General features: G+C 45.6%; 1 protein-coding gene across 1 annotated transcript in view; it reads right to left on the minus strand.

Moving 5' to 3' along the window:
* The window catches only part of EVC (EvC ciliary complex subunit 1), a 196,685-nt gene that overhangs the window by 92,557 nt on the left and 87,453 nt on the right, over positions 1–16,675 (minus strand). The window contains exons 8-9 of the mRNA XM_040335407.1: positions 13,350–13,508; positions 5,716–5,932 (exon numbers count right to left, since the gene is read on the minus strand). Of these exons, the coding sequence (XP_040191341.1) occupies positions 5,716–5,932; positions 13,350–13,508 (376 nt within the window). The remainder of the gene's footprint in view (positions 1–5,715; positions 5,933–13,349; positions 13,509–16,675) is intronic.

Raw genomic sequence — 16,675 nt, forward strand, 5'->3', positions numbered from 1 at the left:
CATATAATGAACACGTGATTCCTAGACTCTTCTATATACAGAACACTTCGGGCCAGATCCACGTACATTTAGATAGGCGCAGCGTATCAGAGATACGCTACGCCGCTGTAACTTACTTTTGAATTCTTTGAATCCACAAAGAATTCGCGCCGTAAGTTACGGCGGCGTAGTGTATCTCTCGGCGCGTAATTCAAATCGGCGGGTAGGGGGCGTGATTCATTTAAATGAAGCGCGTCCCCGCGCCGAATGAACTGCTCATGCTCCATTTTGAAATTTCCCGCCGTGCATTGCGCGTAATGACGTCGCAACTACGTAATTTTTTTAACTTAGACGTGAATTACGTCCATCCCTATTCACGGACGACTTACGCAAACATTTTTTTTTCAAATTTCGACACGGGAACGACGGCCATACTTAACATGGCAAGTCTATCTATGCACCGCAAAATAGCAGCTTTAACTATACGCCGGAAAAAGCCAACTAAAGAGAATGCGACGGCCGTGCGTACATTCGTGGATCGTCAAGAAATAGCTAATTAGCATACCCGAGGCGGAAAACAACGCAAACTCCACCCAGCGGACGCCGAAGTATTGCATCTATGATCCGAAGGCGTACGAAGCCGTACGCCTGTCGGATCGAACCCAGATGCCGTCGTATCTTGGTTTGAGGATTCAAACCAAAGATACGACACGGGTAATTTGAAAGTACGCCGGCGTATCAGTAGATACGCCGGCGTACTCGCTATGAGGATCTGGCCCTTCTAGTCTACAGAATGACTCCAGTTTAGAAGAAGAAATATCCACATACAGTATATATTTTGTAAGTACCTTTTACTGTTGTGATAAAACATTTTGGCCCGGATTCAGATACAATAGTGTATCTATCGGCGGGCGTAATGTATCTCAGATACGTTACGTCGCCGTAAATTAGGGCGCAAGTTCTGTATTCAGAAAGAACTTGCGCCCTAAGCCCGCCTAATTCAAATGTGGATGATGTGGGAGTGTTTTATTTAAGTTAATTGTGACCCCGCGTATTTGACGTTTTTTACTAACGGCGCATGCGCCATCCGCGAACGTTTCCAAGTGCGCATGCTCCAAATTACGCCCCAAACTGTCAATGCTTTCGACGTGAACGTAATTTACGTACAGCCGTATTCGCGAACGACTTACGTAAAACGACATAAAATACAACACTGTTCGGTCGTTTTCGACGTCCATACTTAACATGACTTACCCCTGCTTTATGAGGGGTAACTTTACGCAGGAAAAAGCGTTACGCAAACAACGTAAAAAAAATGCACCGGGGCGGACGTACGTTTCTGAATCGGCGTATCTACTCAATTTGCATATTCAACGCGGAAGTCTAGGGAAGCGCCCCTAGCGGTCAGCGTAAATATTGCACCCTAAGATACGACAGCGTAGGAGACTTACGCCGCTCGTATCTAGGCAACATTGAGGCGTATCTGATTTTATGAATCAGACGCCGAGATGCGACAAGCCGGAACTCAGAGTTACGACGGCGTATCTGGAGATACGCCGTCGTAACTGCTTTCTGAATCCGGGCCTTTATTTTTCTTTTTCTTAGTGATCTTTGGCTAAGATATTTTAGGGCCCTTTCACACCAGTCCGTATTTCATCCATATGTTTTCGGATGAAATCCGGACATACATGTATCCCTATGAGATAGCGAGTGTCAGCGGATGAACGTCTGCTGACACCCAATCTCATCAGTCTCCGCAATGCTCCGATTTTCCTATTTTTCCATCCGTCTGCAGATCGGATCGGACAGACGGTCTGTGTTCATCCGATCCCCCATAGAGGAGAGCGGAGATCTGACAGGGTGGTGCCCTGTTATCTGCCGGCTCAGCAGGGATCAACGGAGCAATCCCCGCTGAGCAAGCGGATGAGAAAGGTACAGATCATCAGGGGATCCATACATGTGAAAGGGCCCTTAGCAGTGTGGTAGAAAGAAATTGCTTTTTATTTCAGACCCAGTAAATTTTTTAGCTGAATTCCAAAACTTTACTTTGAATTGTTAACCACTTCAGCCCCGGAAGGATTTGCTCCCCTTAAAGCGGAGTTCCACCCAAAATTGGAACTTCCGCTTAACCCACTCCTCGCCCCCTTACATGCCACATTTGGCATGTAATTTTTTGGGGAGGGGGGGTGGGAGCTTCAGGAGGAGTGTCCCACTTCCTCCTTCCCCTGAGGGGCTGGTAAGGCGAATAGCTTAATCGCCTTGCTGCAGCCCCTCCCTGTAGGCGATCGCCTGGGACACATGATAGGTCCCATGCGATCGCCTGTCCAATGAGAGAGCGCAGCGCCGCTCGCGCATGCGCAGTGGGTGCCCGGTCGTGAAGTCGAAAGCTGTCACGGCCGGGTGCCCACACTTAGGATGAAGACGCCGGGGAGGGGGGGAGAGGAGCGGAGCCCCGGCTGGCGCGTCGCTGGAACGTGGAGCAGGTGAGTGTGTGTTTATTAAAAGCCAGCACTCACACTTTTTGTAGCTGCTGACTTTTAATAAACACAACAAATGCCTGGAACACCCCTTTAACGACCAGTCCATTTTTTGTGATAACTGGCAATTGTCGTATAACGTTGTACCCAAAAAAACTTTTCCCCCCACAAATAGAGCTTTCTTTTGGTGGTATTTGATCACCTCTGCGGTTTTTATTTTTTGCTCTACAAACAAGAAAAGACATGCTGGTAGGTAAATTGGATCTTGTCCAAATTAGCCCAGTATATATATGTATATCTGTGTGTCCCAAGCGTGTCGAGATCCTATGGGGTAAAATGACCGCACCAGCCAAGCAGACACTGGCTGGAAAAAGCGCCTAGAGGCGATTCAGTTCGCATGCGTAGCGCTATACAAGTCACTCATTCAATTCATTCATTCATTCAATTCATTCATTCAATTCATTCGAGAAAAGACTTAGGCCCCATACACACGGGAGGATTTATCCGCGGATACGGTCCAGCGGACCGTTTCCACGGATAAATCCTCTCGAGGATTTCCGCAGATTTCTATGCGATGGCGTGTACACACCATCGCATTGAAATCCGCGCCGAAATCCTCTGGCGATGACGTTTCGCGCCGTCGCCGCGATTATGACGTGGCGACGTGCGCGACGCTGTCATATAAGGAATTCCACGCATGCGTCAAATCATTACGACGCATGCGGGGGATCCCTTCGGACGGATGGATTCGGTGAGTCTGTACAGACCAGCGGATCCATCCGTTGGGATGGACTCCAGCAGATGGATATGTTCTGCATGTCAGCAAATATTCGATCTGCTGGAATCCATCCCAGGGGAGATATATCCGCGGAAAAAGATCCGCTGGCGTGTACACACCATAGGATCTATCCGCTGAAACCCATTTGCTGGGATTTATCTGCGGATGGATTCTATGGTGTGTACGGGGCCTAACAATTTTGGAAAAAAATAAAGATTTTCTTTTACATTCTTCTATAATACATACCGGTATATAAAAAATATATAATAAAACCTAATATATTCATCAATTTAGGCCGATATATATGCTTCGACATGCTTTTGGTAAAACATCAATTAAATAAAAAATCGCAATAGGCGTATATTGATTGGTTTGCGCAAAAGTTATCACGTCTGCAAACTATGGAATAGATTTAGGGACTTTTATTTATTTTTTATTGTTTTTACTGAAAATAGTGGAGATCTGCGATTTTTAGCAGGACTGCGACATTCTGGCGGACAAATTTGATCCCAAATTACACTTTTTGAGGACCAGCGACATTATTACATTGATCAGTGCTATAAAAATGCACTGATCAATGTAAAAATTACACTGGCAGGGAAAGGGTTAACACTAGGGGGTGATCAACACTAGGGGGTGATCAAGGGGTTAAGTGTGTTCTCTAGGTGTGTTCTATCTGTAAGGGGGATGGGCTACCAGGGACATAACAGAGATCACTGTTCCTGATCACTGGGAACAGAAGAACTCTGACATGTCATCTGTCAGAACGGGGAATCGACTTGTTTACATAGGAAGTTCCCCGTTCTGCCGCGGGCACACTCCTGCGGAATGCGCACGTCCGCTATCTTCTATGCAAAGACCAACGCACGCCTAGGGCGGTTTGCAAGCGGTTAAACCCAAAAACAAAAATCTATAAAAAAAAAATTGCAGTACAGTACCTAAGGTGACAGCTTTTACTCATTATACTGTATCTATAATGCTCAGTATAAATGAGTACACCCCTTTTGAAAAATAAGATTTAATCAATATCTCAATATACACAAGAACAATTTCCCAAATTTTGACAAAACTGAGTTTTATAGAAAATTTGTTAAGCTCATTACATGAAAGTAAGGTTTATAATATAACTTAACCTCCCTGGCGGTATGATTATGTCAGATTTTAGGTGCTGAAAGCGGTACAATTATTTTGCAAGGAAATTTGGCGTTTTATACTGTAGGCCTGTAATTCTTAGAAATAACTCACTTAAATCTGACCAAACAAGAGTCTAGTAGACATTTTTTTTAAAAACAAAATTATAAATTATAATATAATAAATAATTATAAATAATTATAACAAATAATAATATAATTATAATAAAAATTATTCAATAATGTAATCAACTCAAAATCACTGAAATTTGCGCAGTTGCAGAATTGTCGCTGTCATTACTTTTATTTTTTTATGACGAATTTCCCCACAAATCGCTATCGCACAATTCTGCAAGTGATTATAATTTATTATCGCTGTTTTCTAGCTGCTCTAAAACCATTTTTGACATAAAGGGACACTTTTGGTTGCTATGGACAATCTACAGTTTGCAGGCAGAAAGAAACGTTTTTATTATATAAAAGAACATGTAGGGCACTGGGCAGACCACTAGGGACAAGGGGGGTGTGTATTTTTTACATACAGTACTGTAATCTATAAGATTACAGTATACTGTATGTAATGTGTTCATTTACTTTTTTGAATTTGGCGCCGTTCTCCGCCCTCGTGCGTCGTAACGTCGCAGGGAACGGAGATCGGCGGCACACGGGGACACTGTGTGAATCGAGCAAGGTCCCGCTCGCTCTCACAGCGTGGTGGCATCGCTGGATCCAGGGACAAGGTAAGTAAACCCTGCCTGTGGATGCTGCGAGGCGAGCCCGAGTCTGATTTGGGGTTACCGATCGCAGCACAAAAATGTGAACCCGAGTCAGACTCGGAATACCGCCAGGGGGGTTAAATGACAAAATCTTCAGCTTTACTCAAATTGGTTGATGCAAAAATGAATACACCCCACAACAAAAACTACTACATTTAGGATTTTGTATGACCTCCATTTGTAAGGACAGCACCAAGTCTTCTAGGAATGAACAAGTTGGCGACATATTGCAACATCTAACTTTTTCCATTCTTCAAGAACAACTTCTTTTAGGCTACTTTCACACTGGGGCGGGGGGGGGGGGGGGTTGGACGGGGCGTTAGCGGTAAAGCAGCGATTTTCATAATATGTGAGCACCTGAACAATCCTGTCCCCAAACTAGAGGAATGTACGCATCTGAACTTTGTGTGCATTTAGTGTTGGGGTGGAAAACCTGTGGACTTATAGCAGGACAGCATGCAGATAACAGGCACTGCAATAACCAAATTTGCAACAGTTTTCAAGGTTGCATGCATAAAAACAGATGTTTCAATAGTCCATCAAGATTCAAAGGATATAATTGGACACCACTCACCCTTGTTGTACCGTGACACTTCCTCCCAGAATGCTTTGAAGAGATCGGTGAGGTGTCTCTCCTTCTGTTTCACAGTAATCTTCTTCTTTAAGGTCAGATGTTCCAAAGTTTTGGAAACGGCACCGAGTCGGCATTCACTCTCCTCCTGTATTTGGTACTTCATGGAATCCACCACCTTCGCCATGTGCTCCCAGCGGATCATCTTTTCTTGTATGTCCTTTAAGTTTTGGATATAATCATTAGATTGTAAATGTGATATTTCTCAGAGGAAACATAAAAAAGATTGTATACAATTGAAACAGTCCCGCTTTTTAGGGCTTCTGTTTTCCATCCAGGTGTAGCTGTAATTCATGAAACAACCCCTCTCTTTAAGGGGCCCTGTGAAAAACCATGCCAATGTTTTTTATCTCCACCCTTTAAGCATCCTCAAAATGTTATACAGCGGAACCTCGGATTACTCGCATAATCTGTTCCAGGAGTATGCTTGTAATCCAAAGTACTCGCATATCAAAAAGTTTCCCCATTGAAGTCAATGGAAACGAAAATAATTTGATTCGCATTGACTTCAATGGGATGCAATACCGCATGCGGCCAGAGGCAGGGGGCGCCGGAGAGCCTCGATAACGGTCGAAAATGCCCAAGGACACTTCGGCTCACCTCGGCAAACCTCAGAAAGACTTCCTACCCAAGATTTGCCGAGGTCAGCCGTGCTGTCCTCGAGCCTTTCCGTGAATTTCAGAACAGTGCCGATCAACGATGTTCGGCTCTTCTTGTCTCCAGCACCCCCCCACCTCAGGCTAAAAGTGGTATTGCACACCGCTTTGGCCTGAATCATGCTCGTTTTGCGAGACAACACTCGCAAACCGAGTCATGATTTTTTAAAATACAGTGCTCGTATTGCGAAACGCTGGTTAACCGCGTTAGTCGCAATCCGAGGTTCCACTGTACTTGCATTTCCTTTAGGTTGGTCAAGTGATTTATGTATAAATCGCTCCAAAAAAAAAAAAAACATTTACCCACACTAGGTTTAGCCAATAATGCATCACTGCACTCACCTTTTGGTCTTCTAATCTCAATGCACAGTGTCATGTCTCCTCTAAATGACATGGCCAGCCAGTGTCCAGCCAATAGGGACTGGGCCCATGCTGCCGTTAACCACTTTAAAAGTCTGTGGGCGATACTGAAGCTCAAGGCAGCAAACAAGCTATATGTTCTGGTTGTGAATCAGCACATACTGGTTTTAATCCACAGCACAGCTAAGGCTGCATTCACACCTGAGTGTTTTGTCGCCTGAAGCGCGACGCTCAAAAACGCTAGAGGGGAAAAAATACATTATTCCCTATGGAGATGGTTCACATCTCCACTCCAAAACGCCTGACGCCGAAAGCTCAAACAAGTTCTGGACCCTTTTTTGTCGCACGTATCGGGCGGTTAGGTCGTTTTTTTTCAGCGTTTCCATTTCCCATAGAAAGTAATGGAAACGCTCGATTTAAGCGACTAGCGTTTGCTACGGGCGTTTCGTCGCTTTAATCAATAGAACATTTCACCCAGGCAGAAGATAAAAAAAATCTACCAACATAGCAACAAGTGATGAAAAGATGATAATTTTTCCTATTGGCTAAAATAAAAAACGTCAAAGTACAAAAACGTCGGACAACGCTGTATGCAGACGCGCAAATAAGCATGAATACGCGCGACAAAACGCCGGAAAAAACGACCGATGCTCAGGTGTGAATGCAGCCTTAGGGTGACCACACTCCTTTGGTTTAGCAAGCAGCTAAGGGAGCATTGTCACCTTGGGGCAGTCAGTTGAAGAACTGGTAGGATCACCACACAGAAGGCAAATGTGAGAAAATAAATAAATACAGTGCAGGGACAAGTAGAGTGTAAACTATTATCCCATTTTTTAATTTAAAGTTTAAATATATTTTAATTGCTGGCTTAGTAATTATCACAGCCTTTTCTATTAAAGGAACATTTTCAAAATGTGACTAGTTTGGGATACTGGAGGACAGGAGTTAAAGGGGTTGTAAAGGAATTTTTTTTTTTTTTCATAATAAGCATCCTTTACCTGCAGACATTCCTCTTTTCACTTCCTCATTGTTCGTTTTTGCTCAGAAGTTGCTCTATTTCTTCTCTGTTCTGTTCACTTCCTGCTTGTCTGATTTTACTGACCACCGTGAAGGGAGGCTTTACTGCGGTGGTCAGTAACGTGCTCACCTCCTCCTGGGAACTACATCTGTGTGGAGGGACGCTCTCTACGTGTTAGAGACTTCAAGGAGGTGTGAATTACTGGGTGTGCCGCAATGCATACTGGGAAATGTAGTTCTTACATGAACGAGCACCGCAAACCAGGAAGTGAATGAGAGAACAGAAACTAGAACGCCGGAGGTGATATAGATGAAGGAATTTAATAGGTATTTACTCATTTTTTAAAGCGGGTGTTCACCCGTACATGACACTTTTTCCCCTTAGATTCCTGCTCGTTTTGTCTAGGGGAATCGGCTAGTTGTTTTAAAATATGATCCGTACTTACCGTTTACGAGATGCATCTTCTCCGTCGCTTCCGGGTATGGGCTGCGGGACTGGGCGTTCCTATTTTGATTGACAGTCTTCCGAGAGGCTTCCGACGGTCGCATCCATCGCGTCACGATTTTCCGAAAGAAGCCGAACGTCGGTGCGCAGGCGCAGTATAGAGCCGCACCGACGTTCGGCTTCTTTCGGCTACTAGTGACGCGATGGATGCGACCGTCGGAAGCCTCTCGGAAGACTGTCAATCAAGAAGGAACGCCCGCTCCCGAAGACCCATACCCGGAAGCGACGGAGAAGATCTCGAAAATGGTAAGTACGGCTCATATTTTAAAACAAATAGCCGATTCCCCTAGACAAAACGAGTATCCATCTAAGGGGAACAGATAAAAAAAAACATCATTGGGTGAACTCCCGCTTTAACAGAATCATTACACTATTCTGTCTGTCTACCTTGCAGACATTAATTTTAGGCAATTTTTTTTTTCCTTTACAACTCCTTTAACCTGGCCATACAGGGTTAGGTTTTGTCGTTCAGCCAGCAGAAACAGATTCCCCCATCCACACGAAAGAGGTGAATCAAGGATTCCCTCCCAACATAACACCCCCTTCCCGGCAGGACATTGTATTGAGCAAGCAGCACCAACTGCTGTCAGAATACAATGATCAATGGCAGCAGACACTGATCAATGGAACATTTTCTAACATGTCTCTTGGACAGAAATTGCTTAAAGTGGTACTAAAGTCTTAAGGTGTGCATTAAGGTGAAAAACCTTTTGCAGTTGCCCCCCACCCCCCTTTTTCTTACCTAAGCCCGATCCTATCCAGTGACGTGCAAGATAGCAGCGGCTCCTGTCGCTGTCGTCCTCCTTATTGGATAGATCAGGGGTCTCAAACAGGTGGCCCTCTGGCTGTTGCGAAACTAAAAGTTCCATGAGGCATTGCAAGGCTGACAGTTCAAGCATGACTCAATCAGGGCCGGTGCTACCACTAGGCAAACTATGCAGCCGCCTAGGGCACACTGCTGCCTAGGGGCACCTGGCCACTGGTGTTCCTACTCTCTTCTCACTGCAACAAGCAACTAAGTCTCAGCATCAGCAGGCAGCCGCCGCTCTGTTCACACATAGTGTCAGAGGCACAGTGGCGACGGAGGACTGTGTCCCAACTCCTGAATGAATGGAAGCAAGCAAACATTCATTGATGGGCACTAGTAGGCTGCATTGATATGGGCGCTGGCGAGGCTGCATTTGATGGGCGCTGGCGAGGCTGCATTTGATGGGCGCTGGCAAGGCTGCATTTGATGGGCGCTGGCGAGGCTGCATTTGATGGGCGCTGGCGAGGCTGCATTTGATGGGCGCTGGCGAGGCTGCATTTGATGGGCGCTGGCGAGGCTGCATTTGATGGGCCCTTCATTAAAATGGTGGGGTATACATGGACAGGGCATATGGGGTGCGGCAAAATGAGGTTTTGATTATGGTGTCAAAAATTCTTGCACCAGCCCTGGACTCAATCAGGCAGACGCATGATGGGACTTGTAGTTCCGCTACCTGCTGAGTCCAGCTTGGTCCACTGATGGTTAGCTGGACTCAGCAGGTAGCAGACCAGAGGCATACACTATATCCGGATGGCACCCAGACGATATATCATTGGGTCTGCATGCCACTCTGGCCCCTGAGCTCCCTCTCACTACTGCAGCTGTTGACTTTTTAGTGTTTGGTTTATTTTTCAGATTGCACTGTAGCCATACTGGTTTGTTTGTTCCTTTAATAGCGATGCGCATAACTTTTGCCAATCAAAAGCTGTGAGACGGCAGTGGAGGGCGAGTCCCGCTATTGACACAGACAGCGAGACTCAGCTTTCCGTGGGACACCTCCCAAAGAGGAGGGGCCTAGAGTGCCGATGGGGGACCCCAGAAGAAAAGGATTGAGGCTGCTCTGTGCAAAACAATTGCACAGAGCAGGCAAGTATAGACATGTTTTGTTATTTAATATTTTTTTTTAAACAAGCTTTTATTTAAAAAATATATATATATATAGATTTTGAAAAACAAAAGTCATACGTATGTAAACAATACCATGTACAAAGTAGAGTGAGGAATGCACATAGCAGCTGCAGATAGAACAATATTAGTTTCAACTACCCATGATCCATTCAGGACCACCGGAGAATACCAAACCACGGTTTGTAGTGATAAGAACCCAACCTAACGGGAGGAGGATCCCACATCTCCCAGCACAATCTGTGGCGGAAGGGGAAACTCAAACCCCCGCCTTCATCCCTAAACCCACCATCAAAGATGGGCATATCACGGGGTATGTGCAAAAAAAAAAACTAAGCTGACGATTACTTAAATTCTACCCGATGTATTCAACTTTAAACTTCTTATCTTGGGAGAACTGATTAGGAGGGGATGGGAAGAAAGACAAATATAGAAGCTCGTAATGCTGCGTACACACGACCCTTTTTCACGGCAAGAAAAATGCAATTTTTTAAATTGGTCGTGAAAAACGTCAGAGTGTATGCTCCAGAGCATTTTTCTCGACGAGAAAAATGCCTGTAAAAAATGAAGAACCTGCTCTATTTTTTCTCGTTGTTTTTCACGGCGTGAAAAACGGTCGTGTGTACGCGACATGAGAGGTGATAAAGGGAAAAAAAGAAGAGAAGAGCATCGCAGTAGGTGCTGAGTATATTCTATTCTGGCGGTATGTTAGCGACAAGGGGGATGCCTACATATCGGATGGTCTCAAATTTATTGGTTGTGTCTAGTAATATGCTGGATAGCTTTTCCTGAGACATTATCCAGGATATTTTCCTTTTTGCAGCCAATAGGGAAATTTTCGGAAATTTAGCCACAGTAAGTTTAACTCCTAATAGTATGAAGTGTATTAGCCTACGGGTGAGCTTGGAGATCTTTGGTATCCGGGCATTAAGAAGGGCAACCATTGGGGTTCTGGGGATCCGACTTCCCGACAGCCTGTCAATCAGGTTAAACATTTGTTTCCAGAATGTGCGTATTCTGGGGCATTCCCACCAAATGTGGGCCATTGTACCTGTGTTAAAAAAAAGCCTTTAAAACAAGCCTTTAGTAACACTTTAAACAACTGTCTACTGTGAAGCGGGGGGGGGGGGGGGGGGGATCTACACACTGATTGAATTACAATCACTGTATGATTAGCTTTAGGGAACAGTGCTCTATTCCACACTCAAAGTCTTGTAAGCCTGGAGGATCTGGAAGTGTCCAATGATGACACCTTTCACCTAGACCAGTATTTCTCAACCTGGGGGGGGGGGGGGGGTCGGGAACCCCTTGGGGGTCAAATGACAATTTGCCAGGGGTTACCAAATCCTGGGCTGTTCCTGAATCCCGCACCGCTCTCCAAGCCCTTTCGTGGCTGCCCAGCAGGGCTGTTCCTGGAGCCCATGGCCGCCCACTCAGCCTCTTTGCAGCCACCTATTCAGTTCACGACATGGCTGGGGGGCAGAGACTAGGTGTCAGCTGGCTGGTGATGAATGTGAAGTGGGAGGGGCTGGAGGAGACCCCATCTCCTGATTTGGGCATAAGTGTCACTGCTGCGGGACACCACAAAGTCGGAGACACAGTGAGTAACGCTACCTGTGATTATAGTTGCTATTAAAAGTCCCCACTACAGTTCTCAGATCACCAGATGACCTTGATCAAGAACACCTAAGTTGGCTGATCAGAACTCTCCTTCTGTTGCAAAAAAAAAAAAAAAGAGACCACATGGGAAAGGAAAATAGGGGGAGGAACAAAGAAAAAGGGAGAGAAAGAATAGGAGAAAGAACAAGAGAGACAGCTAGAGAGTGAGGGATGGGGAAAAAACAAGAAATTAGGATAGAGAGAGATAAAAAAGGGAAAGAAAGGAGAACAAAGTGAAAGAGTGATACATCCTAAAATGTACCATAAGGAGTTTTTGATACTGTACGAGTGGAAGGGACTCAGGGAGCGCTAAATGTCTGTGGGTTAGGGGCGCAAATTACTTGTCTTGCCTTGGGTGCTGACAACCCACCACAACTTGGGAAATTTTTATCAAGGGGTCACGGCACTAGAAAGGTTGAGAACCACTGCCCTAGACCTTGGTCTCACACACCTAACTCTCTTTTCTAAAACACTAGCCTACAAATATCCTTGGCTGCACATCACATATCCCTGGGGTGTCCCCCAGGGGTCAAGTCCTGGGGAAAAAAGTGTGGGAACTCCCACTCAAGATCCCCTCCCCCACCAAAAAAAAAAAAAAAAAATAATACGATCATATGCATAGTTACTAAACCGCATGTTTTTTTTTTTATCGTGGGATTTAAAAAGAACTTTAAGCAAGTTCTTTCTAAATCCCGCGATAACTCACGGCAGACCTCCGCAATGTCTCCTGGGAACAATGACAAAAGCTCCCAGGAGACATTGCGGCATCGAGGAAGTGACGGAATACCCGCACACTACCCGATGAATCCATATACAGGAAGCGGCCAGTAACATAAAGGATTACCAAGGTTCGCCTGCCCCTTACAGTGACTCGAGCTGGGCATCGCCGCTTAGTGAAGGATTGGCTCGGGCGGCTCGGCTGCTCTAGTCCTGCAAAGGGAACTGCGTTCCTGCTGTGAAAAAAGTGCAGGAACTCCGTTCCCACGCCTTCCCGCAGGACTTGAGCCCTGGTGTCCCCGATGTCACTCTCGGGTGATGCTGCAGGCTTGCCCAGAATAGGTGCTGAAAAATAGACAGTCTATTGAGATCAAATGACTCAGGGGTATCTAGAATACACATTTTTGATTGTAGCACACACGCAGTTTCCAAGAAACCATTAGATCACTTATGTTGTGCATGAAATTGCTTTTAAGGGAACTAGAGAGGTAATGAATGCTATTCATTGCACTGCCCTACATTATGTTCTGTCAGAAAGTGGAAGTTGAAATAAAACGTTAAAAAAAAAGAAAAACCTTCAAAAAAGAGAATAAGTGAAATCCCCACAATCCGTAAGAAGCTTGCAAAAACAAAAAGCATTGGAATATCAGGGAAACTCGCTAGTTTACATGCCCTTTGAGTATAGAATGATATGTAATGTATATATGTAATGTATAAAAAGTAAAATTACCATGGCCAGCTCCTCCTGAGAGTCGCACAGGATGCTCTCCACTGCAATCATTTTTAGTATCAGGTTCATCATAATTCTTCCAGCTTCATCATATGAGCACTTCACCTTCTCATGAAGGAACTGATGGGTGCTCTCCATCTGCCTCCAGAAGCCTTCTAACTGTAGCAGAATACATTAGAAAAAAAGAAATTCATGATTATCAGTATTAAGCACCGACTACCAAAATTCAGTTCTGAATGGATGCACAGCGGGAATTTCTTCTACAGTCGTGGCCAAAAATATTGGCACCTCTGCATTTCTGTCAGATAACGCGCCACTTCACCCAGAAAACTGTTGTAATTACAAATGTTTAGGCATTCTCATGTTTATATTTTTCTTGTTTGTATTGGTATGACACAAAAAAAGTGAAGAAATAAAAAGCCAAATCTGACACATTCCACGCAAAACTCTAAAAATGGACTGGCAATCTCAATTTAACCACTTGCTGCCCACCAATGACATATTGACGTCCGCAAAGTGGTTGTAGAATCCTGACTGGACGTCATATGACGTCCTCAGGATTCTGAGCCGCTGCCCCTGGAGGACACAAAAAATGGATGCCAATCAGTGCCGCAATGGATGCCAATCAGTGCCCACAATGGGCATCACTGGTTGGCAGGCATTGTTTGGCACTGATTGGCATCCATTAGTACAACACATAGAATAGTGCCCATCTATGCCCATCCATGCCACCTATCAGTGCCCATCCATGCCGCCTATCAGTGCCCATCCGTGACGCCTATCTGTGCTGCCTATCAGTGCCGCATATTAGTGCCCATTAATGCCACCACATCAGTGCCACCTCATTGGTTCCCATCAGTGCCGCCTTATCAGTGCCCGTCAGTGCAGTACCATCAGTGCCCATCAGTGAAGGAGAAAACGTACTTATTTGAAATGTTTTATAACAGAAACAAAAAAAAACTTTTTTTTTCTAAATTTTCGGTCATTTTTTTATTTTTTTTGCAGAAAATAAATATCCTAGAGGTGATCAAATACCACCAAAAGAAAGCTCTATTTGTGGGTACAAAATGATAAAAATTTAGTTTGGGTACAGTGTAGCATGACCGCGCAATTGTCATTCAAAGTGCAACAGCGCTGAAAGCTAAAAATTGGTCTGGGCGGGAAGGTGTATAAGTGCCCTGTATGGCCGGGTACTCACGAACAAACATGTACGGTGAAACCGGTCCGTCGGACCGTTTTCACTGTACATGCCTGCCAGAGGGCTTCTGTACGATGGTTGTACTAACCATCGTACAGAAGTCCGCGCGTAAACAATACGCGGGGCGTGTCCGCGTCGTCGCCGCGGCGATGACGCGGAGACGTGGGCGGGCCTGCCATTTAAAGGCTTCCACGCATGCGTCGAAGTCATTCGACGCATGCGAGGGACGGCGGGCGCCTGGACATGTACGGTAGGTCTGTACTGACGACCGTACATGTCCGAGCGGGCAGGATTCCAGCGGACGGTTTTAAAACACGTCCAGGAATATTTGCCTGCTGGGAAAAGGCCCGGCGGGCAAATGTTTGCTGGAATTCGGCCCGCTCGCGCCTACACACGACCGAACATGTATGCTGAAACTGGCCCGCGGACCAGTTTCAGCATACATGTTTGGTCGTGTGTACGGGGCCTAAGTGGTTAATATTTGGTAGCTCACCCCTTGGAAAAAGAACTGAAAACAATCGCTTCCTGTAACCATCAATGAGTTTTTTTACACCTCTACTGGAATTTTGGACCACTCTTCTCTCGCCAACTGCTCCAGGTCTCTCAGATTGGAAAGCTTCCCTTTCCCAACTGTTTTGAGATCTCTCCACAGGAGCTTAATGGGATTTAGATCTGGACTCATTGCTGGCCAGTTCATTACTTTCCAGCGCTTTGTCTTAAACCATTTCTGGGTGATTTTGGACCTATGCTTTGGGTCATTGTCCTGCTGCAAGACCCATGACCTTTGAAGCAGACCCAACTTTCTGACACTGGGCCCTACATGGTACCCCAGAATTCTTTGGTAGTCTTGAGATTTTTCATTCAGGTGGTGACAGTGCGAGCTATGATTAAACACATAGGCCCGGATTCACAGACACTTACGCCGACGTATCTTCTGATACGCCGCGTAAGTGCACTGATGCGCCGTCGTATCTATGCGCCTGATGCTTGAAATAAGATACGCCTGAATTTTGGCTCCATCCGGCCTACGTAAGTCTCCTACGCCGTCATATTTACGCTTGCCGCAAGGGGCGCTTCCATTGATTTACGCGTCGAATATGCAAATGACCGAGATACGCCGATTCACGAACGTCCTTGCGCCCGTCGCTGTAATCTACGCCGTTTACGTAAGGCGTACGTCCGGCGTAAAGTTAAACCACCATATAGGAGGCGCAGCCCATGCAAAGTTATGGACGTCAGAACAGCCGTTGTATTTTACGTTGTTTACGCAAGTCGTATGTGAATGGGGCTGGGCGTAGGTTACGTTCACGTCGTAGGCATTGAGCCGTCGTATCTTAGGGAGTATATGCGACGCGATTCTGAGCATGCGCCGTTCGTTCGGTCCTTCATTTACATGGGGGTCACGCTTCATTTTAATAGATCACGCCCACTACCTTCCTACTTTGAATTAGGCGGGCTTACGTCGGCCAATTTACGTTACGCCGGCGCAAGTTTGGGAGCGAGTGCTTTGTGAATACTGTTCTTGCCTCACTGATTTACGTTGGCGTAGCGCATATGAGATGCGCTACGCCGGTCTAAAGATGCGCCGCTCTACGTCAATCCGGGCCTAAGTGTAGTGTGAAACGCGTCAGCTCTGCCGGGATGCTGTGACTTGTAGTGCTGTTTTTCTATCTTGGATTTTTTACAATAAAGGCAATTTTTTTGTTCGGAGTGCGGCTGTCCAGAAGAATCCTTTCTTTTGTTTTGCAATCTGACATAGTTGTACTCTGTGCCTGAAGGTCAGCTTGAATTTGTCTGGAAGTTGATTGATATTCTTTATCCACCTTTTGAACAATCCTTGGTTGCAATCTTTGATACATTTTTCTCTTTTATCCACGTCCAGTAAGATTAGCTACAGTGCCACGGGATGGAAAACTTCTTGACAATGTTGCGCACAGTGGACACAGGAACATTAGGATCTCTGGAGATGGAGATTAACCACTCTACTACCGGTCGCCGGAAACTTTGAACCCACCACCCTTTCCACATGGGCATACCAAACGAGTCTTTGCAGCAGAACACCCCACCCTGCATTATGAAGAACCTGCAATGCCGCGTACACACGAACGGAAATTCCGACAACAAAACC

This window comes from Rana temporaria, chromosome 1 (genome assembly GCF_905171775.1).
Source record: "Rana temporaria chromosome 1, aRanTem1.1, whole genome shotgun sequence".
In the NCBI taxonomy this organism is placed as follows: Eukaryota; Metazoa; Chordata; class Amphibia; order Anura; family Ranidae; genus Rana; species Rana temporaria.